General features: G+C 57.8%; 2 protein-coding genes and 1 non-coding gene across 4 annotated transcripts; 1 reads left to right on the top strand and 2 right to left on the bottom strand.

Annotated features, from left to right (window-relative positions):
- Nucleotides 1-611: 611 nt before the first annotated feature.
- LOC115509539 lies at nucleotides 612-799 on the bottom strand. The gene has a single exon (XR_003967424.1). It is a non-coding gene; the product is annotated as a U2 spliceosomal RNA (small nuclear RNA).
- A 626-nt stretch (nucleotides 800-1,425) lies between these two features.
- ILVBL (ilvB acetolactate synthase like) lies at nucleotides 1,426-11,538 on the top strand. Of its 2 annotated transcripts, none has more exons than XM_030302448.2 (16): nucleotides 1,426-1,588; nucleotides 2,124-2,268; nucleotides 3,429-3,630; nucleotides 3,753-3,880; nucleotides 3,967-4,105; nucleotides 4,200-4,311; nucleotides 6,972-7,071; nucleotides 7,213-7,310; nucleotides 7,428-7,564; nucleotides 8,815-8,949; nucleotides 9,978-10,092; nucleotides 10,209-10,378; nucleotides 10,455-10,525; nucleotides 10,605-10,676; nucleotides 10,840-10,945; nucleotides 11,081-11,538. In XM_030302448.2, the coding sequence occupies exons 1-16, from the start codon at nucleotides 1,548-1,550 to the stop codon at nucleotides 11,254-11,256; spliced, it is 1,947 nt and encodes a 648-aa protein (XP_030158308.1). In that variant the 5' UTR covers nucleotides 1,426-1,547; the 3' UTR covers nucleotides 11,257-11,538. The 2 variants fall into 2 exon arrangements, with proteins under 2 accessions (XP_030158308.1, XP_030158315.1); XM_030302455.2 differs by having other exon boundaries at nucleotides 1,562-1,855.
- A 356-nt stretch (nucleotides 11,539-11,894) lies between these two features.
- Nucleotides 11,895-18,417, bottom strand: SYDE1 (synapse defective Rho GTPase homolog 1). Its single transcript, XM_030302440.1, is given in 9 exon segments — nucleotides 11,895-12,973; nucleotides 13,354-13,579; nucleotides 14,159-14,319; nucleotides 14,531-14,657; nucleotides 15,229-15,443; nucleotides 15,598-15,751; nucleotides 15,753-16,243; nucleotides 16,344-16,685; nucleotides 18,315-18,417. Coding segments are annotated over 9 exon segments (2,208 nt in total). The 5' UTR covers nucleotides 18,403-18,417; the 3' UTR covers nucleotides 11,895-12,569.
- Nucleotides 18,418-24,890: the final 6,473 nt, after the last annotated feature.

Below are 24,890 nucleotides of genomic sequence, written 5' to 3'. Positions count from 1 at the left end.
TGTATTTTATCCTGTTAGTTATATACAGGGAGAGTGGGGTTGAGCTGGTAGATGAGAGACAGGAGGGAGAGGGAGGGGTTTGGAGACTCTTGGAATACTCCTGAACAGCTCTCATGGGGTGGCAGGGAGGAGTCTGGTTGGAGTGAGTTGAAGAGGGAATAGATGGAGGTCTTATGGAGACAGCAGATGTAGATAACTCACTGGAGGAATTTTGCTAAAAAGAAATGCAAAGGCGGGGGCGCCTGGTGGCTCAGTGGGTTAAGCATCCGATTTCAGCTCAGGTCATGATCTCACAGTTTGTGAGTTCAAGCCCCGTGTTGGGCTCTGTGCTGACAGCTCAGAGCCTGGAGCCTGCGTCTCCCTCTCTCTCAAAAATAAATAAACATTAAAAAAATTTTTTTAAAAGTGCAAAGGGACAGTAATAAGTGGAAAATGTGGGGCAAAGGGGTTTCCTTTTCTTTTCTTTCTTTTAATGGGTGAAATGAAAAGTAGGAATGATTTCAACATAAGACAAAATTAACAGGGTGTAATCCTCAGAGGGAAATCCCTGAAGTTGGCAAGGGATGAGGGTCAATGTTAAAATGATACAATCTTTATCTTCTCCCCCCACAGGCGGGTGCAGTGTTCCTGGATGTACTGCAGTACCACGTGGATGGGTGAAGTGGGCGGAGCAAGCTCCTATTCCAACTCCCTGCTCCAAAAATCCATTTAATATATTACCCTCGGATAGGGGACGTATCTGATGTTAATCTGACAACAGTTACTACACTTGATCTTAGCTAAAAGGCCGAGAAACAACTAGATTTGTTCTGGAAGGAAGCAGGGTGCTCAGTACCAGAATTACTTCCCCATCGCTGGTGGAGAGATCATTCTTTAGAGGCCAGATGGCTGGAGCCAAGGACCACCGGCGTCGAAGCGTCTCCTCCCTTGCACTCGCAGAAACTCCTCAAGGTCTGGGAAAGAAGGCGGGGCCTGCGGGGGTGGGGCCAACCGCAGAGGCGAGCATACGAGCTAGGGGGCGAAGCTCTGCCCTTGCAGGGTTCTGGTGGGATGGGAGGCGGGGCCTGTGCAAGGGCGAGGGGCGGGCTTGTTTGGGATGTGGTTGCAGACGGTGGATCTGGGGAGCGACGTGTGACGTCCCGGTCTGGCCGACCTGAGGGGCATTCGGCACGGCTGGTGTGAAAGCTGGCTGGCTGGAAGGCCCGAACACTACGGACAGAAACGTGGGGGCCAACGGAAGGCCGTGGAAAGCCGGCTCCCCACGGTCGCGGCTTATACAAAATGCCAAGGGGCGTGGTCTCATGTAAAGAAAGGGGTTAGGCCTGCAGTGCGAGCCAATGAGAGGCGGGGGAGGGCGGGACTTGTGCTGAGGCGGCCTGTAGGGACGGGGCTTTTATAGGAGATGCTTGTAACCCAGAGCGTGGTTACAGCTTTGCGCGTGCGTCTCAGGCCGGACTACGGGGCGCCGCAGACCCAAGTGAGAGAAAGGGACAAGGCTGCAGGCTCGGAGCCCGGCCCCCTCAAGCCGCGCGTTTGGGTCACGTGACATGAAGGGCACCGAATTCCTCTGGAGTCAGCGCCATTTCCCGTAGGTGAAGGCCGAAGTATCCTGGGGGTCAGAGAAGCCTCCTGTTGCGATGTGACCTTGACCCACGGCCTGGGGCGGGTGTCAGGCTCGGGCGCTCGCAGAGGGCAGAGGTCTAGCTTTAAGGGATGGGCGCGCCCGCTAGCTTGGGGGCGTGGCCTCGTCCTTCTAGGTGGTGTAGACTTGGGGTGGGCGGGCTCACCATTGGGGCTGAGATTTGGACCCAGGTGTAAAAGAGGCGGGGCTTCCCATCTATTCTTTGAGAAACAGGTAAGTGTGAAGCACTATTTTGAGGCCAAAACTGCCTGTGGTGGCCAATTTTTGGTGCTGGTGGTGACGTAAGGAAGGCGGCTGGCGCCGCGGGAGGCGTGGCCTGGCCCCCAAGAGGCGTGGCCTCGCCCAGAGCCTAACCGCGTAGGTGGCGTGGCGGCGCCGAAACTGGCGAGAAGAGGCGTGGCCCGGGAGCGTTGTGGCCGGGGAACCTTCTTCCGGAAAAGATCGCTGCGCCTAGCTGCTGGCACTGTCCTTTCTCTTTCAGGTGGCGAGTCATGGAGACCCTCACGGCCGCCGCCCCTGCTGGGAGCTTCTTCCCCTCTTTCCTGCTCTTGGCCTGCGGGACGCTAGTGGCCGCCCTGGTGGGCTGCGCGCACCGCCTGGGGCTCTTCTATCAGTTGATGCACAAGGTGCGGGGGCATAGGTCAGCGGCGGGCTGGGGGCAGCCAAAGAAGGAAGGAGCTCCTGGCACTCCTAGCTCACTTATTTTACAGGAGAAAGTGAGGCCCGACTAATCTAGGGGGCTCGGTTGGGAAATTCTGTCTACGGCCCTTAATGCTTCGGCAGTCTGCAGACAGGTCCCTGGACTTTGCCTCTAGGCAGAGATAAATCGGGCGGTAGCTGCCGGGTACTCAGCGCCCCGCCTAACCCTAACCCTAACCCAGAGGCCAAGAGCCCTTTTCACTGAGCGCAGCTCCCTAAACCCGACGTGATCAGAGTGGGCCAAAGGTAGCACCAGAAGGGGTAGCTGTGAGAGATGTCATGTACTTCTCAATGTGTCCCCTAGAGGTGCTTTTGTTTCTGTACTCATTTTCCACAAGAGAAAACTGAGGCTCAGAGAGTTTGTGTGGTAACTTGTCATAGGTGGCCTTTTGGGGAACAGTTGACCCCACGGATCTCACCCTGAACTGCTTGGCTCCTCCCTCAGGAGTCCACCCCTCCCCCTCCCAATAGCAACGGGAGCAAGGTCACTGGCCTTGAGGATTTCTGGAGATTTAAGGCAAAGGCCTCTGGTGTGCGGGGCTGGGAACAAGCCGAGGCTCAGAAGCCTCAGCATATTCTGTGCCAGCAGGCCGCTCCCTTGCCAGGTGCTTAGTGGCTGGCAGCCTGTCAGCGGGGCCTGCCCAGTGAGTGGGAGGAAGCCTAGCGGGCTGGGATCAACAGTTGCCACTAGGTCCTGGAGGGCAGGAAGTTCTGGAGTCCCAGCAGATGGCCCCTGGCCAAACTACTTTGGGTTCTGGGGATCCACTTTCCCTCTCCTCTCACTCATTGGCCTACTGTCCCCGGAGACAGGCAGTGTAACAGAAGGGGCCGCTCAAGGGCCTTGGTTCTATGGGACTTTGAATCTTGCCAGGGCAAGTCTTGGTTCCCTTAGCTGTACAAGGACGGCCTGCCCTACTCTGGGCCTTGTGTATAGTATGATATGTGCCTCACCAATATCAAAGTTCCTCTGACCCCTGACTCTGTCCTGCCCTCCTTCCTGGGGGAGTGAGAGTGCCCTCTCCCTGTCTGCCTTGGCGCTCTTGCCCTGGTCCTTGGTAATTGTGCTCCTCTCCCTCCGTGGGCCCAGGTGGACAAGGCGAGCATTCAGCATGGCGGGGAGAATGTGGCAGCTGTGCTGAGGGCTCACGGCGTGCGGTTCCTCTTCACCCTGGTCGGCGGGCACATTTCCCCCATACTGGTGGCTTGTGAGAAGTTGGGCATCCGCGTGGTGGACACACGCCACGAAGTCACAGCTGTCTTTGCCGCCGATGCTGTGGCCCGCCTGACCGGTGAGGGCAGAGCAGAGAGGGTGGAGGGCTGGTGAGAATGGGATGGGAAGTCTTTGCAGGGCAGAGTTTTTTCAGAGGTGGCCAGGAGGGAGGGCAGGGCCGTGATGGATTCTGTATTTCAGGGACCGTGGGCGTAGCAGCAGTGACAGCGGGCCCTGGCCTCACCAACACGGTGACTGCAGTGAAGAATGCCCAGATAGCTCAGTCTCCAGTCCTGCTTCTGGGTGGGGCCGCCAGCACTCTGCTGCAGGTGCCCTGCCCTTGGGTGGATGGCGGGGGTCCCGGGGAGCCTCAGAGGGCTCATGTATTGACTCTGGCCTCCTCTGTTTCCACCAGAACCGGGGTGCGCTCCAGGCCATTGATCAGATGGCCCTGTTTAGGCCACTGTGCAAGTTTTGTGCTTCTGTGCGGAGGGTGCGGGACATCGTGCCCACCCTGAGGGCTGCGATGGTGGCTGCCCAGTCGGGGACCCCAGGTAGGTGGGGGGGGGGGGGGGGGTGGTGGTCAGGCTCTAAGGCCTGGGTCCAGGGAGGCATGGCAGGCTCAGTATCCTCCCTGCCCCTCCACAGGCCCAGTGTTTGTGGAGCTTCCCGTTGATGTGCTGTACCCCTACTTCATTGTCCAGAAGGAGATGGTGCCAGCCAAGCCGCCCAAGGGCCTCGTGGCTCGAATGGTCACCTGGTGAGTTGCCTCACCCCCACCGTGCCCTCTCCAGCCCCCTGCCCTCTTTTGTAACTTCCCGCCAGCCTCTGTCTCTCCTTTGACTCATTCATTGGTTTGCATATCAGCTGAGGGGAACCAGCCTTAGGAAGAGCATTGGAGGTAGAGGGACTAGCATATGCAGAGGTTCTGAGGCAGGAGCGAACTTGGTGGGCTGGGAAAGCAAAGTAGCCTCTGTGGCAGCAGCAGGTGAGCAAAGGGGAGAGGGGCAGAGGTTGAGCTCAGAGCGGCCAGCAGGGGCCACTGGGAGGACCTGGGGTTTTGTTTTTACTTTGAGATCCGTCGAGAAGCATTATATGGTCCAAAGCAGAGGTGTGGCACACCCCGATTCAGGTTTTTATCACGTTCCCTCTGACTGCTGCTGGGGAACGGACTGTGGGCTTGGGTGGAAGCTGGGAGGCCAGGGAGGAGGGGTTGTCGGCCCTGGGATGAGAGGCAGTGGTGGCCTGGCTTTGAGTGGTAGCTGTGGGATGCAGAATAAGGAATAAGCTTAAAGGTTTTCCTGGAAGAGCTACAAGGTTGAGGGGGGACTTCTTTCAGTGGAGAGGATAGGAAGGGGTTCCATGTGGGGCCACATCCCCAGCAGAGGTATCTGGTTTTGGCCACCCCTGGGATGGGCCTGGCCGGAGTGGCACAGGAAGGAGAGTCGATTCTCCTCTTCCTTCCCCTCTGTCCCTTCCCTTTGCCTGTCCTTGCTCTTCTACCTGCCATGCCCCTTCCATGTATTTAGCGAGTGCCATGGTGTGCCAGGTACCAGGACCGGCACGAACAAGACAGGCCCCTGTGCCCTGGGCACGCGAGAAGTCCCTTGAAGACCAGTTCGGGGGGTAGAACTTTATTCACATATCTTTTATGACAACACTGAGTGAAATGGGTAAGGTGTTACTACACCCATTTCATAGCGTGGGTAACTGGGACCCAAAGGGGGTAAATGACTGGCAGGAAGTCATCCAGCTTGTTAATGGCACACGAGGATTCAGCCTGGAGGAGCCTCCCATGCTTTATCCACAGAGCTATGTGCCATCTACAGGGAATGAAATGAAAGTTCAGAGAGTTGGGTCTGAGTCCCGAGCCAGTAACTAGCTGTGTTAACCTTGAGCAAGTGATTAAGCCTTCCCCACCCACCCCCCGCCAGTTTAATGGAAATACAGTTGACATAGGGGACAGTGCAGGCTTAAGGTGGACAGCGTCATAATTTGACTGATCCTGTTGTGATTACACCTTTCTTGACTGCAGCTTGCCTATCTGTAAAATGAAGAAGCGTAGCGTGGTTTTCTCTCTAGACTAAGATTCTGTGAAGAATAAAACAAGATCGCTTCGACAGTGTAAAATGCTGAAGTGACTAATTAGCCATTGTCTTAGATAAGAATAGGGTTGAGTCCAGTGTCCTTTCAGGTGTAAGGCAAGCTGTCTCCCATCCTTTCTCCAACCTGGCTAGGGAACCACAAATACAGAGGGGGATTCAGAGGTCCTGAACAGATAGGAAGTGGCTGGTGACCATGCCAGGTAGGCTGAATTTTGTTTGTTTATTTGTTTGTTAAAGTTTATTTATTTATTTTGAGAGAGAGTGAGAGAGCAAGGAAGCACATGCATGCAGGGTTGAGGCAGAGAGGGAGGGAGACAGAGAATCCCAAGCAGGCTCCGAAGTGTCGGCACAGAGCCTGATGCAGGGATTGGTCTCATCAACCGTGAGATCATGACCTGAGCCGAGATCAAGAGTCAGACACTTAACTGACTGAGCCACCCAGGCACCCGAAGTAGGCTGAACTTTTAAGCAATTTTGTTCTGTGGCCATGACAGCAGCCTGTTTGTTCCCTGGTTCTGGCTCCCCCCTTCCCCTCTTCCATTCTCCTCTCCTCTCTTGGGCTGCCCCTACTCAGCCCTTTGGGCTGGCTCTTCCTTTGCCTTTCTTTCTATGTTGGGGTTTACCATGGTTTCTTCCTTGGCCTCTTCTCATTCTCTGTATTCTTGGTTCCTCCTCAAAAGAGAAACAGAAGCTTCTGGTTCCGACTCCTTTTTGCCGACACCCACATGTCTTGTTCTGGCTGGATTGGATGTTCCTTGAATGCAGAGCTGGGCAAGATTTATCTCTGTGTCTCCAGGGCCCTGGAGGCCCACATGGGAAGTTAGGGCCCTATGACCCAACCAGTAAGGAGACAGAAGGAGGTGTCGGAAGCCAGAGAAAGAGGCTTGAGTGCCTTCCCTGATTGAGTGTTTTGCAAAGTGCTTTATATCCTGAATGGATAGATAGTAAACCTTGGGAGAGAGATTCCCTTTTCCATTTTACAGAGGAGGAACCTCAGAAAAGTTAAGTCACTTGCCCAGTCGCACAGCTAGGAAGCGTGGAGCCTTGTGTGTTTCACTCTGCAGCCGTGGCCCTGATCCTGGCACTCCACACCTGTGTCACTTGGTTCTGAGGGTCTGTGTCAGGTTGGGTGGTCGCCAGAAGCTTCTGAGGGGCAACAGGCAGCTGGAGACTCGGCCACTGGGGTTTGTCTGTCTGGGGTGTGGCTCACCTACTTCTGTGCCTGTCTCACTTCCCGCCTCGACCCCAGCCTCCTTCAGCTCCCAGAACCCCAGTCATTAATCCTGGTAACTGCCTCTTCCTCTCATCTTTGCAGGTACTTAGAGAATCACCTGGCCAACCTCTTTGCAGGAGCCTGGGAGCCTCGGCCTGAGGGGCCTCTGCCTCTGGACATTCCGCAGGCATCCCCCCAGCAGGTGAATCGCCTCTCTTCCCTGGTTCCCTGAGGAACCCCACCTGGCAGGATGGCCTCTCTCTGAGTCAGTAGTGGGGCCTGGATCTTGGGGGCTGATGGTGACTCACACGGTTGGCTCTTTGAGCCCCGTCTCTAATCCCAGGTTCAGCGCTGTGTGGAAATCTTGAGCCGAGCCAAAAGGCCCCTTGTTGTGCTGGGGAGCCAGGCTCTGCTGCCCCCGACACCTGCTGACAGACTTCGGTGAGAACCCTCTGCCCTGCCCTTGCTGTCATATCCCTGGTCCCCGGTCTCCGGATGCCTTGTGGGGTGGGGGCATGCCGTTGGCTACACTCCCCTCTGCTCTGCCTGGACCCCCAGGACTGCCGTGGAGACCCTTGGCATCCCCTGCTTCCTGGGAGGGATGGCACGAGGACTGCTGGGCCGCAACCACCCCCTCCACATCCGGCAGAACCGCAGCGCTGCTCTGAAGAAAGCAGACGTGGTCCTCCTGGCAGGTGGGCCTCGGCCTCCTCTGCCCTTTCCCCTTTCCCTCCCTGCAGGCCCCACCCCTGCTCCTCTCCCCACTCCCCCTGTGGCCCTGCCCCTCGTAGTCAGGTACTTAACTGGCACCCTCCCCTCGTAAGCACTCACCCTCTTACCTTGGGCTCGCCCCTTGCCCCTTGCCCCTTGCCCGGGTTTGGACAGCCGTGTACTTGAAATCCAGCCAGGGAAGTTCTGGCAAGCTCGCAGTCGGGCCACGTGGCTCGGCCCTGCATGGAGGAAGAGGCACAGATAGTGGGCACCTATATTGTTCACATTCAGCGTTGGCACGTGTGTGCTCTGTGCAGGATGGACACAGCATGTACGCGTGCGGTGTGCGCATTTTCGTGTAAAGGGGAGTCCTGGCCACCGCGTAATAGTTGGTTCGCTGTTGTGTGATAACCATCCCAAAACTCAGTGACTTAAAATGCGCTTATTATGGGGGCGCCGGGGTGGCTCAGTGGGTTTAAGTGTACGACTTCGGCTCAGGTCGTGATCTCACCATTTGTGAGGTTGAGCCCCGCGGCGGGTTTTCTGCTCTCAGAGCCTGGAGCACGCGCTTTGGATCCTCTGTCGCCCTGTCTCTCTCTGCCCCTCCCTCGCACTCTCTCTCTTTCAAAAATAAACAAACATTGAAAAAAGGCACTTATTTCTCAAGCTCCACCTGTAGGTTAGGCGGTAGTTTTTCTGCTGTTGGTGGGACTCCTTTATGAGTCTGTAGTTGGCGAGGCAAGAAGGCATCTGGGCTGATCCGGGGCGGGCAGGCGCATATCCTTGGGCTTGGCTGACTTCAGGCTGGGCTCACATGGCCTCCGCTGGGCTAACTGACTTCTCTGACTCCTCCTTACATCTTCCTCCAGGTTTCTCATCATCCAGCAGGCCAGCCTGGGCTTGTTCACTTGGTGGAGGATGAGAACAGGCAGGAGGGTTAGAGCAAGGTGTTTTAAGAGAGAGAGAGAGAGAGAGACAGTGGCAGCCACAAGGCTCCTTGAAGCCTGGTCTCAGGAGTGCCTGCCGTCATTCTGCCACAGCCTGTTGACCGAAGCATGTGCCGAGGCCAGCCCAGATTCAAGGGGTGGGGAGATGTGAAGTCATTGCGGCCGGCGCTGGTACAGGGAGAAAGGAAGAATGGGGGTCACTTTTGCATCTACTCTGCCATGGTGGGTGAAGGAAGGTAGTGGGGACACTGGCCCTCCAGCCGCTGAGACCCCGCTTCCCACGCCAGGAATCGTGTGCGACTTCCGCCTGTCTTACGGCCGTGTCCTCAGCCGCAGCAGCAAGATCATCATCGTCAACCGGAACCGGAAAGAGATGTTGATGAACTCAGACATGTTCTGGAAGCCCCAGGAAGCCGTGCAGGGTGAGCACCCGGTACCCCCTCACACACACATGCTCTTCCTGGTCCTTCTCTTGGCCTCTGCTGCAGCTGGCTTGAGCTGGGTGCTTGTGAGCAAGGCCTGAACCCTGCCCCGGCGGGCATCCGGTCAGCTGGAGACATACCTGTGGCTCTCAGACTGATGGGTGCTTCTGGATGAACAGATGGTGGGGTGTGCGTACGAGGGGAGGCCTGGGAATAACATGCATGTGATCACGCCCCTGGCTGCAAATCCTCCCATGCTGCTTGCTGCCCGGAGGACAGAGACCTGCCTCCTTGGCCTCCGAGGCTTTTGTTGTCCTGTCCTACCTTCCCTGTTCAGTCTGCTCCCACAGCCTTTTTGTGCTCTGCTTCTGCCCGTCGTCCCAAGGACATTGTGCCGCAGCGTAGGCTACACGGAGCTCTTGTGTCAAGCAGAGGAGTGGCGCTGTTGCATTCAAGCTCGGGAAGGTCTACTGTGGCAGCTGGTGGGCAGCGAGTTGGAGGGGGCAGGTGGAGGCCAGGGGCCCGTTAAACCAGGCCAGGGCAGAAACGACGAGGCCTGGAGCGGGGATGGACCGGGATGAGAGACTCGGCTTCTCTGAGCCTCTGTGGGATCACTTTGAAGACGGACATGATGGAAAGTGTATATATCACTGGCCTGTTTATCGGTCACTTCAAAAGCAGCGTGCTTGGCTGATGGAGGTGCTTCTCGTGATGTGTTTGAGAGGCAGACTTCACAGAACTGCCTGATCTGGGGTGTGAGGAGGAGGAGGCAGGCGACGAGGCTGCCTGGGTTTCTAACCCACTTAGTGCTTCCTAAACCTTCATTTCTCTGGCCTTGGCTGCCCCGACCTGCTTCTGGTAGACTGTGGGGGGTGTTTTGCCTCTTCTGCTCTAGGAGCATCCCTGGCCTGGCACCTTGCCTCCTGCTATTGCCTCCTGTTGCTATTGGATTCCTGCTGTCCTCGGGCCTTTGGTGCTGGGAGGGCAGGAGGCCACTTCCCTGCAGCTGTTTTCTCTTCCTTCCCTAGGAGACGTGGGCTCCTTTGTGGTGACGCTGGCGGAGGGCCTGAAGGGCCAGACGTGGGCCTCAGACTGGGCAGAGGAGCTTCGGCAAGCTGACCGGCAGAAGGAGCAGACCTTCCGGTGGGGGCCGGGTGTGGTGGACACGGGGGGGGGGGGGGGGGGGGGGGGGGGGGGGGGGGGTGGGTTCCCGGCAGGCTCTCCTGCTGGCCCTGCTGATGTGCACCTCTGTCTGGCAGGGAGAAGGCATTGACGCCTGTAGGCCAGCACCTGAACCCGGTGCGGGTACTGCAGCTTGTGGAGGAGATTCTGCCTGACAACACGATTCTGGTGGTCGATGGTGGAGACTTCGTGGGCACTGCCGCCCACCTGGTGCAACCCCGTGGCCCCCTGCGCTGGCTCGATCCTGGTAAGGAAGGGCCTCTGCCTGGGACGGCTTGTACGGTCCATGCCCCTTTCTACCCACGTGCTCTTGGTTTCCCTAGGGGCCTTTGGGACTCTGGGGGTTGGTGCAGGATTTGCACTCGGGGCCAAACTGTGCCGGCCAGATGCCGAGGTGAGTCAGGACGCTGGAGGCAGGAGGCTTGCCGTGTCCTGGGTAGTGAGGTACTCAAGCAGCCTTGTTCCCTGCCCAGGTGTGGTGCCTGTTTGGAGATGGAGCCTTTGGCTATAGCCTCATTGAATTTGACACCTTTGTGAGACACAAGGTGACTGGGCTGCCCGAGGGACGCTGAGGGCTTGGAGTCCTGGGAGCTGTCAGGATGGGCCAGGATAGGGAGGGAGCTGCTTCTGCCTGTCCCTGTCTTTGCCCTCTGGTTGGCCAAGCCTTGAAACTGAAGGCTGTGGGCTGGCCTCGCCCTCTCCTTGCAGATCCCAGTGATTGCCTTGGTGGGGAATGATGCTGGCTGGACCCAGATCTCTCGGGAGCAGGTGCCCTGTCTGGGCAGCAATGTGGCCTGTGGCCTGGCTTACACCGGTGAGGGGCCTGGGCAGGCTGGAGATGGGGGGGAAGCTGTTTCAGGCCCGGATGGATGGGCATGCGTTCCTCTCCTGGGCTGACTGCATGGCGGGCTGGGTCCCTGCCACCATCTGACTGGACTTCTCCTTTCAGATTATCACAGGGCAGCCATGGGACTTGGGGCCCAGGGCTTGCTGCTCTCCCGGGAGAAAGATCAGGTGGTCGAGGTGCTTCGTGATGCTCAACAGCAGTGCCGAGATGGCCACCCGGTTGTGGTCAACATCCTCATTGGGAGGACAGACTTCCGAGATGGCTCCATTGCTGTGTAGGGTCAGTACCCTTGGCTCCCTTCCCACCCCTGGACTGTACCTAGCTGGTTGAGAGCCTCATCCTTGCCTACCTGGACCTGGCCTATGAGGTCCACTGACTCCACAGCCCTCCAAGAAGACAGGGTGGGGCTGCAGGGGTCAGAGCTCAGAGAAGCTCCGTGGCAGCACCCGGGAGCTCCTGGGCTTTTTTTCTCTGCGAGGGACAACTGCCCTTTTCTCCCTTCCTCTCTTCCACGCTTAATAAACCACTTCTGGTCCGTGTGGGCCCAAGTACTCATCCCAGAACGTGTGCATATTGATTTATTTGTCCACAAAGATGGGAGTGAGGGAAGGTGGGGGAGACAGGAGGGGACCCTACTCTCCCATTGGAGCTCTGGGGCCCACTGTGGCTCCATTACTGGGGATTTTAGGGTGTCTGGCCACTGCGAACTCTTTCCCTCTCAGAGGTCCCTGAAAAAGCCCCATATGCCTGCTCCAGACGTGTCCACCCATGCACACTAGTCCTCACACACAGACACACACGCACGGAGGCAATAAATATGTTCCGTACCAAAGTGCCCCCAGCCTGACATTTCAGGTGGGGCCCCTCCACAGGGAGGTCTTGTAAGTGCTCAGTTTCTTCAGGGATGTGGAGGAAGAATGGGGGAGGGGAAGGGCCAGGCTCTGCTATCTCCGTTTCCTGGTTTGAGGCAATCACGGGGCTTTCCCTGGAAGAGAGGGTGGGGAAACCAGCTATTTTTCTAAAAGCCCCCAGCTGCTCCTATCCAGCCAGAGCCCAGATAGGGGCTTTCCCCCACCCTGCCCCAAACAGCACTTCACCATAGTCCTTGGGCCCTCCGCGGAGGGGAGAAGCAGAGTGCAGTGCTTAAAGCTAATACTGAATTGGTTGGCAGCAGCAAGAGGATTGGCGCGGGGCATGGGTGGGGGTGGGGCGGGGAGTGTCTCACCACCCTGGGGTGATGCTCACAGTAACTGGTGTTTCCCTGGCTAAGGGGAGGCAAGAGAGGCCAGCCCAGCAAGCGGGAGAAGTGCCTTTGGCAGCAAGGGGAAAAGCCCTTGGTACTCAGAAAAGATGGCCACGACGGCTGGTCCCGAAAATCCCCAGTCCCAGCCTATGCAACCAATGCCCCAATAGCGAGCACTGGAAACGAGGAATGATTCTCAGCAACGGGCTGGGTGGTCACTAGGCAACCCCCCAGCAGCCGGGACCAGGGCCTGAGTGACCGGTCTGGTCCCTTCAGGGGCTGGATGGAGCACGGCCTCAGCAGCCAGGAGCCCGGGGCCCCAGTGACCGGGGTCCCGCCCCGCCCGGCTCAGAGGCACACGTTTATCTGCTTGGAGAGCTCTCTCTCCAGGTCCAGGATGAGGGCGTCGAAGTCTTTGAGGTTCAGGTGCGGGTTGAAGGGCGCCTCGAAGTCATCGTCGAAGTCAGTGGCGCCCGCCGGCTCGCCCGCGTCCTCGTCCTCGTCCTCGCTGCAGCTGCCCGTCACGTGCTCGTAGTCCGGACCGGACAAAAAGTCCCGCCCGCACGGCAGGAAGTCCCGCCCGCAAACGCTCCAGTCACCCGCGTAGCGGTTACTCGGGGGGCTTTCGGGGCCGCCCCGGCCGCGGGGCCGAGTCACCACCTCGGGGCTGGCGAGTGGCAAGTGCAGCGACGGCTGCCGTTTGGGGCGCACGTACGGGGCGACGTCCGGAGGCTCCGGGGGCCTGCGGGGATCTGCGGAGGGAGAGCGGGGCTCGTGACGGCGTCACGCGCCACGCGAGAAGCCCGACCTCTGATTGGCTGCCCAGGTAACCAGGCCCCTGATGGCCCTGACGAAAGAAAAGCCCTGCAACCGCATCGCGAGTTCACTGGCGGAGCTAGAACTGGTTGCTTAGGCAACCGGCCCTCTGAAGGGCGTGTCAAGAGGCAGGGCCTCTGACCGCGTCAAGCTTGGATTGGCTCTAGCTGGACGGGTTGCCGGGGCTACCAGGTACCGGTTTACCCTGGTGAGGGGCGTGGCATGCCTGAAGCTCGAGACTCTGATTCGTCGCCCGAGAAAGCGCCGCTGCGGCGGCCTGGCCTTGATTGGTGGTGAGGGCCGGAGGCGGGCTCACCTGGCCAGGCCTGCAGCAGGTAGTGCAGCACCTCGATGTGGCGCTTGAAGTCCACAGCGTTGGTGGGGCCCGGGCCAGAGCTCCGGATGCGGGGCCTGGCGGGTGACTGGCGCGCCGGTAGCAGCACGGGACCGAAGCATACGGCCAGGTTCTGCGGGGTCATGCGATTGTGGGCGTGGAAGGAGGAGACGAGGCGCAGGTGGTCCAGGAGAAGCGTCAGCGTGGCCTGAGAGAAGAAGGTTGGGAATCGTGAGGCTGACTGGTCCCCTGTCACACCTGGTGGGGGGGGGGGGGGGGGGGTAGACGAACGCGGCCCGGAGTGGGGAAACTCAAGATCTCATAGCTGGTTGATGGCCGAGCTAACGCTTCGATACTACTATTATGATCCCATTTTGCTGGAAGGGAGACTGAGGACAAAGGTAACTTAGTTTTGGAATGGCAGAGCTTGGATTTGAACCCACTCCTCTGTGTGTTAGTCAGGGCTAGCATTAATTCCATTTTACAGATGAGGGTATTGAGGCACAGAGGGTTGGGACTTCTCTAGGATTCCACAGCCAGGAACTTCCCTTCTGGTAGGTTGACAGACCTGTATTCAGAGCCTCCATTTTTGTGATGTTCTGGCTGTGCAACCTTGGGCAACTCACTCAACTGCTCTGGGCCTAGGTTTCCATAGCTATGAAGTGGGGATTCTGATAGCACCTAATAGCCACATGCTCGTGCACATCATGGGCTCAGGTGTGGATGAAACACTCTACTGGTGTCAGCCCGCTATGAGTCCTGCCCACTCCCACCAGGCCCAACTCACCCTCTCCACATCCGGCAGGCAGTTGAGGAGCCCACGGGTGCCCTCAGTGCTGGAGGGCGCCCTGCTTGGGGGTCCTCGGGCCATGGCTTCCAGCACCACCTGATAGAGGGGCTGGGTGATGAGCGGGGTGGGCAACTCCCGAAGATAATCCTTGAGGATGCCTGTGGACACAGGGCCCACTCTGGTCAGGGCACCCCTGGCTTCTGAGTCTGGAGGGGTCAGCTGGGGCTGGGAGGGGGAAGAGGAGGGCAGGCACAGGAAGATGAAAACAAAGCCAGAGAGAAAAGGGTGAGGTCCCAGAGGGACCACAGGGACTCCCTTGAGGTGAAGGTTGAATGGGAAGCAGGCGGGGGTAGGCAGGGGCATGCTGACCAGTGATGACATTGATATCGGGATACAGGTCCTCGGAGAGGCAGACGGCTGCACTGTCCCGCTCAAAGGCATCCCGAAGTTCTTTCTTGACAGCTGCCGAGCCACACAGGCGGTAGAGCCCCACTACCTGGGGGTGGGCGCAGAGAGATGTCTTCTTGCCAGTGCTACAAACTGATGAGGGCCGGGTGGGCTGAGGGCTGGAGGCCCGGGTCAGGGTGGCAGTGGGCTGAGGGCTTGGGGGCTGGCTGCAGCTTTACCAGCTGCCTTCCTGCCCCTCTGACACCTGTCGTGGTGTCCCCACCATGGCTCCCTGAACAAGCTGGCCGCGTAAGCCCTCTGCTTGGCTCACTTGTCCTCAGGTCACTTGTCACCTCCTCTGGGGAGTCTTTTCTGCTTTAAGGACCTGCTCTCTCCCTGCTTCTCCCCTCTTGTCCCAGCCAAAGTTTTACACTTGTGAGTTTCGGGGATCGTGTCTTTTCTCCCATCAGGCTCTGAGCTCCAGAAGGTCTGGGACCCTGGGTTCTGGGTTGGGTGCTATGGTCTAGGGGAGCCTTCTGCCCTTGTCTAAGCTGGGATTGGAGCTAGCAGTGTCCCAGGCAGGGTGCACGTGTGGGGAAGGCCTGGCCTCTGTACGCGGGGCGTCCTGGGGGTGTAGGCCTGAGGTCTGGGGGCCAGCTGGGATGGGGCAAGGGGCTCACCCGCAGCCCTCGGCGCTCGATCTGCCCAACGCACTTCTGGATGATGAGGGGCACCTGGCCGGGGGGCTGTTCCCGCTCCACCAGCAGCGGCAGGGGCAGCCCAAAGACGCGGGGCTCAGCTGTGCCTGGTGCTTCCTGCTGCTCTGACAGGGTCAGCTTGGCATACAGCAGCCCCTGGGGCTCCAGGCGCACGGCCAGTTGCTGGGCCTGGCACCCTGAAGACACAAGGAGGCCTGTGGGGTCTGCCCCCACAGGCTCCTGTGCCCTGGCCCCCTACTCCAAGCCACCCCCCAGGCCCCGGACACTCTGGGGGAAAAGGGGAGCCGAGTCCTGCGCCAACCGCTTTTCCCTTGCGGCCACGTATCCTACCTCGGAAGACCGTGGGTAGCAGCACAGTGCCCTGGGCACAGGGCCGGTGTCGCCGAACACCGGGGTCCCATGCCAGCACCAGGGCCCGCAGCAGCCGGGCAGCCTCGAGCTCCAGGTGGAAGGTGTGGTCCAGCCGCAGGAAGTCGGGCCCCCCCCCTCAGCGGCCCCGTTCGGGCCCGGGCCACCCCATCCACCTGCAGTAGGCAGCACAGGTCTCTGGGGGTGGCCCCAGGTGCCGGCCGCAGCCCCCCCAGCCCGTACAAGTGTAGGCTGAGGCGGCCCCAGAGTGCGGCGGGCGGCGCTCGGGCTGGGGGGCCCGCCTCGTAGGGCCGGAAGGCAGTGGGCGATGGGGGCCCCGCTGGGCGCTCCGGAGAGTCCCCGTCACTGAGGTAACCGGCCCGAGGGCCCCGTGTGGCCCCAGCCCCTGCCGCCCGGCCAGGGGCCCCCACACTGCTGTCCAGGTGGTAGCGGCTGATGACGGAGCCCTCGGGGGCGGCCCTCTCTCGCTCGCGGCCCGCCCGGGTGCCCCGCAGGCTCAGGCGGCGCCGAAGGTCAGGCAGCTTCTTCATCTTCATGGAGAGGCGCCTGGCTGGGCCGGGGGACTTCGTGCGGGAGGCTTTGGCTGGGGGGCTGGCAGGGGCCGCGCCTGGGGAACAGCATACCTCAGGGGTCAGAAGCCTGGGCTTGGGACCGGGGTGAGGCTTGTGGTCATCTTGGGGGGCCGGAGGTCTGAGGCTTGTGCTCACCTTGCGAGGCTGGGCCCTCTGGCTCCGCTGAGCCTGGCTGTGGCCCCGGGGGCTCAGGTGCCAGGGGTCTGGAGTCTTCCTCAGGGATAGGGTTGTACCAGATCTCACCCGCGGGCTCCCCGCTGCCGGGCACCCTGGGCCCCAAAGCAGCCTCTTCTGGTGGCTTGGCCCCACCCAGCACCCATCGGCGGCTGCTGGGCTCCAGGCTCTGCAGGTAGGCCCCCCGAGCTGGGCTCCGGGATGCCTCGGGGCTAGGGGGGCCCTCTGCCCCAGCCTGGGACTTTTCGGGGGCGTGGGGCTCTGGCTCTGGAGGACTGGGCTCCGGGCGCTGGGCTGGCCGGCCTGGCAGAGAGCAAGGGGAGTGACACCCAGCTACCGCCTGCTGCCCCCAGTGCAGCCCCAGCGAAGAGCTCTTTCTCCAGCAGGGGCCAGGGCTGGGGTGCACGCGGCTCTGGCATTCACTCCACTTGTTTGTTTGGAATGGGCGGGCACAGGCCAGCAGTCTCACTGGTTGCCAGCTTACAGCCCACCCCCTCTTAGTTCCTGGGGTCCCAAATGGGATTCTGTCCCTCTGCCTTTCAGCCTCAGGGGTCCAGTGGGGTTTCTCCAGACCTGGGCCCTGCATTTTCAGCTCTACCTCCCACCCCTGGCATGGAGCCCTGCTCCTGTCCCTTCTTACTGGGTGGCTTTGGGCAAATTGCTTTCCATCTCTGAGCCTCAGTGGCCTTCTGTGAAATGGGGGGGGTAGTCAATGCCCCCCTCCAGGGAGGCATCAGAGAGCTCGGTGTGGGGAATGCTTCCTAGGCATCCAGGTTACGGTCAAGCACACAGCCCACAGTGAACGCTGGCTTGCTTCCTTAGGAAGACAGGAGCAGGCACGTCGGCTAGTGCTCTGTCCTCCCATTCCTGCAACATCCCCCCCCCAACCCCCCACCTCTTAAGACCTTGTCTTCCAAACTCTTTCCCTATCCTGGAGTGGGCCCTGTCTCTCAGCGCAGTCCAGATCCCCATGGTCAATGTCTTGGGGCCTCTCCTCTGTTCTACCGTCCTCCCCTCTCTGACATCCTGGGCTGTTTCCTGTCTGTGTTTGTGCGTGGGCACCCCGGTCCCTTCTCTCTGCTCTAGGAGCCTTGGGAATCTTTGGGAAGGGTTGGCGGCGGTGGGGGGGGGGGGAGCTCAGATGTGGAGTCCTCAGGCCTCCCTCCTTTAACACCTTCCTTCCCGGGACTTTCTGTCCGACGCAGCTCCCAATTCCTCAAGGTCCTGTCTTCTGGCTGGTAGAGTCCCCCCTCTGGTCAACTCTGATTTCCAACACCCTGGACTCTGCCTCGGGGGTCTCTATTAGCAGCATAGTCCAAAGCGCTGTTTAACTCATTGGCTCTGGTCAAATTACCCAACAGCTCCGTGCCTCAGTTTCCCCTCCTGCATAAAGGGGACAGTTTCCTGGGGCTGCCTAAGGTGGGTGCAGCTGCAGTCACTGGTTAATAGGTAGGAAGGGGCCGGCGGGTGGCTACTGGGGTTGATGCACCGCCCCTCTCCCTCCTCTGCAGGACTTCGCTACCCATCTCCCATCCTGGAGGGGCGCAGAGTGTCCCCGGCCTGGCCTGACTGGGGCCCGTTTGCCAGCTTCCCAACTCCTCCTCCCCTCCGCCCTCCAGGCGCTCGCTCTCGGCCCCATTTCCTGTCAGGGGCGAGGCCCCCCTCCCGGGCCTCCTAAGGCGCCCGCAGCGCTGGCATCCCCGGCCGGGTGCGCATAACGGTCCGCGCCCCCTCTCCCCCTGCCCAGCCCCTTCCTTCCAGGACCCCTGCCCGCTCTTGGTCCCCCACCCCGGGCCGCAGGGGACTCCGCGGGGCTCCCCTAGCCGCCGCAGCCGGCCCTCCTCGGGGCTCCAGGACCCCCCCACCCTCCCGGGCCAGGCGGGGTTCGGCGCCCCCTCCTCCGCCGTCCCCCTCCCCCCCCGCCGCGCTCACCGCGCTCCTTCGCGTCCGACTTTTTCCGGGGAAGTTTCTCCCGGCCCCGCAAGCGGGAGAAGGTTTTCCTGAGGAGCGGCTCGGCCATGCTGGGGCCCGGGCCGGGCCGAGTGCGCGCCCCGGGCTCCGGCCGCGCCGCCCCCCTGCCCTCCCCGCCCCGCCCGCCCCCCGCTCCGCGCCAGCAGGAAGCGCATTCCGGGAATGCTTGGCCCAAACTTTTTTTTTTTTCCCCTTCCCGCGGCCTGAGCGAGCGATGCTGGGAGATGTAGTCGCCCGGGCCGGGTGGGGAGGGAATGGGGGCTCTAGGCTGCCTTCCTCGCTCCCCCTGGGACTATCATGGCACAGCCCTCGTCTTCCCTCTTACCCACCCTGCTTTGGTGATGGAACACAGCGCGTCATTCTGGGTTTACCTTCAAAACGCATCTTGCCCGTATTTCCTCTCCTATCCCCCCCCCCCCCCCCCCCCATCTACTGCCCCAGCCTGGTGCAAGCCCTGGCCTCTCTCCTTTCCATGACATCTCCTCTTTTTTGGTATCCTGGATGCCCCTCGGGGCGCCTCCCTCCTCCACCTAACTTTCCCACCCCCCATTCTGGTTACTACTGATGTTTAACAAGCCACCCCCCCCCAACTAGTGGTGTGAAAGCCATTTTATGTCACAGGTGCCGTGGGTAAGGGATTTTGGCAGGCCAGAGCTGACATTGATTGTTTCCACTCAATCAATGGTTCAGGGGGAACTCAACAGACGTGGCTGGAATCATCTGGAGGCAAGGTCACTCACAGGTCCTGAGGGCTGGGACCTCTTCACAGGCTGTGGACTAGGGCTGCTACGTGGGCCTCTCCCTACGGTCTGGCCTTCTTCCCAGCAGGTCAGTACTCAGGATGACCAGACTTCACACATGGCCACCCAGGACTCCGAAGGTGAACAGGACAGATGCTGCATCACCTTTCCTGACCCAGCCTTGGGTGTCATGTTGTGTCACTTCTGGAGCCAGATTCATAGACCCCACTCCTCTCAGTGGGCGATGTGTCAAGGTGACCTTGTGAACAGGATGTGGGCTGGGAGATACTGTGGCCACCTTGGAAAATGTAACCTGCCTCACACCTACATTTCATTCTCTGTGCAGTGCCCAGGGTGGACTTAAAAAGCTGAAGTCAGGGGCGCCTGGGTGGCGCAGTCGGTTAAGCGTCCGACTTTCAGCTCAGGTCACGATCTCGTGGTCTGTGAGTTCGAGCCCTGCGTCGGGCTCTGGGCTGTTGGCTCGGAGCCTGGAGCCTGCTTCCGATTCTGTGTCTCCCTCTCTCTCTGCCCCTCCCCCGTTCATGCTCTGTCTCTCTCTGTCCCAAAAATAAATAAACGTTGAAAAAAAATTTTTTTAAAAAGCTGAAGTCAGATTCCAGCACGCCCCACCCCTGCTGTACAGTCTTTCCATGACTGCTCATCCCACCTAGAATAAAACCCAGATTCCCAGTAAGAGTTCTAGCCTCATTTCCTTTGTTGTCTCCATTGCTCACCATGACCTTCTCTCTGGTCCTCCTTTACACCAAACTGTCCCAATCCCTTTGCACAAGTAGTCCCCTCTGTGTGGGAAGACTTGGTTCCTCCGAATTTGCCTCTTTCTCTTCTTTAGTTCTAAAAGCACCTCCTTGGGAGGCCCTCCTTCAACACCCACCACTGTCCACTCACTATTACCCCATTGTATTTCATTTCTCTGAACACTGTCGCAGCCTGAGCTTAATAGCTCCAATGCTTTGTTCTAGTTCATCTGCTTAATTGTCTAACCTGGGACTCCACCAGAGGCTTGTCTGTTTTGTTCACTGCTGAATGTCCAGGTGAGAGATCAGGTGCCAGGTACCAGAGGCCTGGATAGGAGGGGGTGGTGGCCAAGAGGTTTGCACAAGAGGAGGTCGTGAGTGTTTGCTTATCATGTGTCTCAGAGTGGATGTCTGTGTTTGTCCTACTTGGAGTTTGTTGAGCTTCTTGGATGTGTAGATTCATATCTTTCATCAACTCTGGGAGGTTTTTTTTTTTTTTTGGTGCAATTATTTCTTCAAGTATTTTTTTTTTTTTTTCTATCCTTTTCTCTCCTTCTGGGACTCCCATTATGCATATGTTAGTATGCTTGTTAGTGTCCTACACGTCTCTCAGGTTATGTTCATTTGTCTTGATGTGTGTGTTTGGGAGGAATCAGGCTGAAGAGCAGTAGGATTCACCCCAGATGTGTTTGAGGTAGCTGCAGACAGTGGGGAGAGAGGTCAGGGTCAACACAACACCTGTTCACAAGTCCAAGGCAGGGGGTACAGGAAGAGGGCCCCATCAGGGAGGGTACCCCAGAACCTCCAGGAAGCTGGAGGCTGATGTGGGGATGAGATCAGCCCTTAGAATCACCCATCAAATGATTAAAAAACATTCAAGCACTGGGGCGCCTGGGTGGCTCAGTCGGTTAAGCATGTGAATCTTGATTTTGGCTCAGGTCATGATCTCATGGTTCATCAGGTTGAGCCCCTCATCGAGCTCTGCGCTGACAGCATAGAGCCTGCTTGGGATTCCCTCTCCCCACCTCTCTCTGCCCCTCCCCTGCTCATGCTGCTCTCTCTGTCTCTCAAAATAAATAAATAAAATTAAAAAAACATGTACCACATCAATCTTCATTTTTGGTAAACTCCTTTGACTGTGTTTCTGCACTTTCCCTGTTACATTTATTTGTCTACATGTAGCTCATTTAATTCACAGTTGGCTATGATTCTTTCTTAACAACCAGAAATTCATGGTAAGTGTTAATAAAATGGCTATGTATACTAATTTTCACATTTTGTGAAGTGTGTACAATTATTAATCTGGATTTTGGTAGTTGCTGTTTGGATTTAGGAGCCTGTGTGTGTGTGTGTGTGTGTGTGTGTGTGTGTGTGTATTCTCTTTCCCCCAAATGCTCTCACTGGCTGCTTGATGGATAGCCCCAGCAGAATGGGGATTTGTTGAAAGAAGAAATGCAGGCAGAGGGAGCTGGTGAGGTTTGCACAGATCTCTGCACCCCTGTGGCAGACCGTGGGGGGTGGTGGATAAGTACCCCAGCTCCCTCACCCCTCATGTGGGATGACTGATGTGTATGTTCCACACTGACCCCCCATGGGTTCCCCTGGGACTGAGTTCCAGCTGCCCACACTGGAAACTTGAATATCAGCACACTCTTTATTGCCTTCCTTCTCTTCCCTTCCCTTTCTCACTCCTCCACCCCCCTTCCAGCATTTCCTAGATCACTTCCCAAATAAACTTCCTGCACTGGAATCCTTATCTCAGAGTCGGCTTCTTGGGAGCCCTAAATGCAGACATTCTCTCTAGGCCTCCGTTTCCTTATCCATCCAAAAGGAAGAATTACGCGCCCCCTGTTATCCAGGCTGTGGGGGTGGGGACAATGGCGGTGGGGTGTGTGTCTGTGGGCTAAGCCTCCTGTATGCCATCTCCCTAGGGCCCTCTGTTCCCGGGACTAGAAGATAGAGAAGGTTATGGGGAACAGGCTCTCAGCTCCCCCCACCCACTTTTGTCATTCTCAGTTGCCCCTGTGCCTGCGGCTCACCTGCAGGAGGCATCTTCCAGGGTGAAGAGGCACTTGCCTGGCTGGGAGTCCATCCTCAGAGGAGCCGGGGAACAGGTGGCTGCTCAGAGACATCCACCAGGGTGGCTTCAAGCAGCTAGAGGGGCAGAGGGTGGCCAAGGCACCATGAGGCAGCTTCCTGAGGCGGAATGTGGCGTCACCTGGCAGGCAGTTAGTGGGGCGGCATATCTTGGCCGGAGCCTCTCAGTGGCCCTCGGCAAAGCCCAGCAGACAAGCTGTAGAGTGGAAGCTAAGGTGCATCAGAGCCCCCAGCTCCCTGTGCAGAGCCCTCCTTCCATCAGCTGTAGGTCTGCGGGGCCCTCCTGCTCTCCAGGCCCCTGCCCAGGCCCCAGGACACCTTCAGCAACTGGCCACCAGCTGGCATGCCAAGAGCTGCCATTGGTGTCCAGCTTGTAGGCCCTCTGGCTGTTCCACAGGAAGGGGAGGCAGCCTGGAGAGGGGTGACAGACCAGTTAGGTGGGGCAAGTGGCCTGGTGGGCAGAGCCAGGCAGAGACCCCGTGTCATTCCTTACCTTCTCTCTCCTCTCTCCCAGGTCTCTGGGCTCTACTGCGTCGTCCACAGAAACATCTGGCCCTTGACTGGCTCCTGGGAGGTGGCCCCTAAGCCCTTGGAGTATCCTACTTGACAAGAATCCCTTTGTATACCTGGGGGGCCATGCTAACCACGTGGTTTATAGTGGGGACCTTGGGCCACACTGACCCAAGAGGTATCAGTCTGGCCTCTAGAGGGGCAAGAGACTCAATAACCAAGGCCAGCCACATGGCTGGTCAACCGTGTCTATGTGGCTGTTATAGGCTGAATTGTGTCTACACCAAATTCATATGTTGACTCCCTCCCCCTTCCCCCCCCCCATCCCAGTACCTCAGGATGTGACTGTATCTGGAGATGGGGCCTTTAAACAGTGATTGAAACAAATGAAATCTTTAGGGTGGGCCCTAATCCAAGGTAACTGGTGTCCTCATAAGAGGAAATTTGGACACAGAGATGTGTGTGCACAGAGGGGAGAGCATATGAGGACACAGAAGACGGCCATCTACCAGCCAAGGAGAGAGGCCCCAGAAGGAACCAGCCGTACTGATGCCTTGATCTCAGACTTCTGGCCTCCAGAACTGCAAGAAAATAATAAATCTTTCTTGTTTAAGTCACCCTGTCTGTGGTGTTTTATTACGGCAGCTGTAGGACGATAATACAGCGGCCTACCTTCAGTGAAAATTCTGGACGAGGAATTGTTTTCAAGGAGCTTCCCTGGTTGACAATATACTACGTGTGTTGTCAAACATCATTGCTGGGAGAATTAAGTGCGTCTATACAAACCCACAGGGAGGGGACAACTGGTCCCCTGGTGGCTGGTCTCTTCTGGACCCTCCCCGCCATGTGCTTTTTACCTTTGCTGGTTTTCATCTGTATCCTTTCCCTGTAATAAACTGTGAGTGTAACAATTTTGCTGAGTCCTGTGACTCCTAGTGAAGCATTGAACCTGAGGGTGGTCTTGGGGACCACCCACTAGGTTCACAGAGATAGGAGTGGCTGCCCCGAAATCTAAACGTACGTTTAAAAGTAGGAGCTTCCCCTCCAGGGCCTCAGGCTGTAGCCTTACTGCATCTTTCCTCGTGCCTTCCTGGACGTGCCTTTCTTTTTCACCAGCTGATCCACCGTTTGCCCCTGTCCCCCACACACTGAGCCCCACATGGGGCTGCAGCGTGACCTTGGGCATTCACCTGAGAGGGCATCCAGCACGGTGGAGGAGGGGTCAAGTTTTGGGGGTCACAGTATGCTGGATTGGAATCCCCCCTCTGCCCTGATCTAGCTTATGACGTTGGCACAGTCACTTTCCCTCTCTGAGCCTCAGGGTCCAAGTCTCCAAATTGCTTTGCGTCACCCAATAAAGTCCCATGTATAGAGAAAGAAGTGTTACTGTGCTCTCATACTGGCCAGGGCCACTCTACTTCTTCAGATAAATCGGCTCAACCCCCTTCGAACACCTTGCTGAGATTTTGGAGAATTACTAGATGATTGTTTTCTCACGGTCTTCTGTTATCGCTGAGTTAGTTTCATAGTGAGCTCGCTCTTTCTGGTCTCTACGAGGAGGTGCACTGGCTTCTCTCCTTGATTTCACCAGGGCTCCTGGGTGTGTAACAGCCTTTACTGAGGCTGGGGGAGCAGAGGGAGAGTTTACATTGCATACCACAGCAACTTAACCTTGACTATTAGATGTCTCTCTTCCAACCTGGACTACCTCCTAGAGTCTTGTCATTACACTGCCTCCCTATTCATTCATTTGTTCATCCATTCATTTGTTAATTCATTCACTCAGTCGACACATATATTTCGAGTGACCAATGTACTAAGCATGGGGGTATGGAGTTGGGCAAGATAAACAAGAAAACACAGTCTCTCATTTCTCAGCTCACAGTTCAGTCGGTGACATAGATTCTCATGAGAGAATCACACATATGAATGCCAAATCACTGATGTGATGGGGACAATGAGGAATAGTGAATGTATTTGGGCCCTCACATAGCTGAGATAAGGAGGGGGTGAAAGACTTCCCTGAGGAAGTGTGGTTTGCCTTGAAACCTCAAAGCTAAGGAGGCATTAGCATATGCAAAGGTCCTGTGGCACCACCTGTCCCTTCCTTGTCTGGTGCTAGGATTCAGCTCATTTCATCTCTTACTCTTTGGTCCTTTTTGGTCTCCCTGCTTCTTGTCACTCCCATCCACATGTGCCAGGGTTTACAAACTAGAGCCTGTGGGCCAAATCTGGCTCTTGACCTATGAATGATTTTTAAAAAAAATTTCATTTATTTATTTATTTTGAGAGAGAGAGAGAGAGAGAGAGCGCCCACATGCAAATGGCAGAGGAGCAGAGAGAGAGGGTAAAAGAATCCCAAGCAGCTCCACACTGTCAGTGCAGAGCCCAAAGTGGGACTCTGGGACTCTCACGAATTGTGAGATCATAACCTG

The sequence above is a fragment of the Lynx canadensis genome, chromosome A2 (genome assembly GCF_007474595.2).
Source record: "Lynx canadensis isolate LIC74 chromosome A2, mLynCan4.pri.v2, whole genome shotgun sequence".
NCBI classification, from domain to species: domain Eukaryota; kingdom Metazoa; phylum Chordata; class Mammalia; order Carnivora; family Felidae; genus Lynx; species Lynx canadensis.
The sequence above is the reverse complement of the archived record's forward strand: the minus strand, read 5'-3'. Positions and strand labels throughout refer to the sequence as shown.

Bases quoted from the DNA above. Each gene is read 5' to 3' on its own strand.
- ILVBL (XM_030302448.2), top strand. From the start codon at position 1,548: ATGAAGGGCACCGAATTCCTCTGGAGTCAGCGCCATTTCCC. The intron at 10,379-10,454 runs GTAAGGAAGGGC...TGGTTTCCCTAG, and splicing joins CCTGCGCTGGCTCGATCCTG to GGGCCTTTGGGACTCTGGGG. The intron at 10,526-10,604 runs GTGAGTCAGGAC...TTCCCTGCCCAG, and splicing joins TGTGCCGGCCAGATGCCGAG to GTGTGGTGCCTGTTTGGAGA.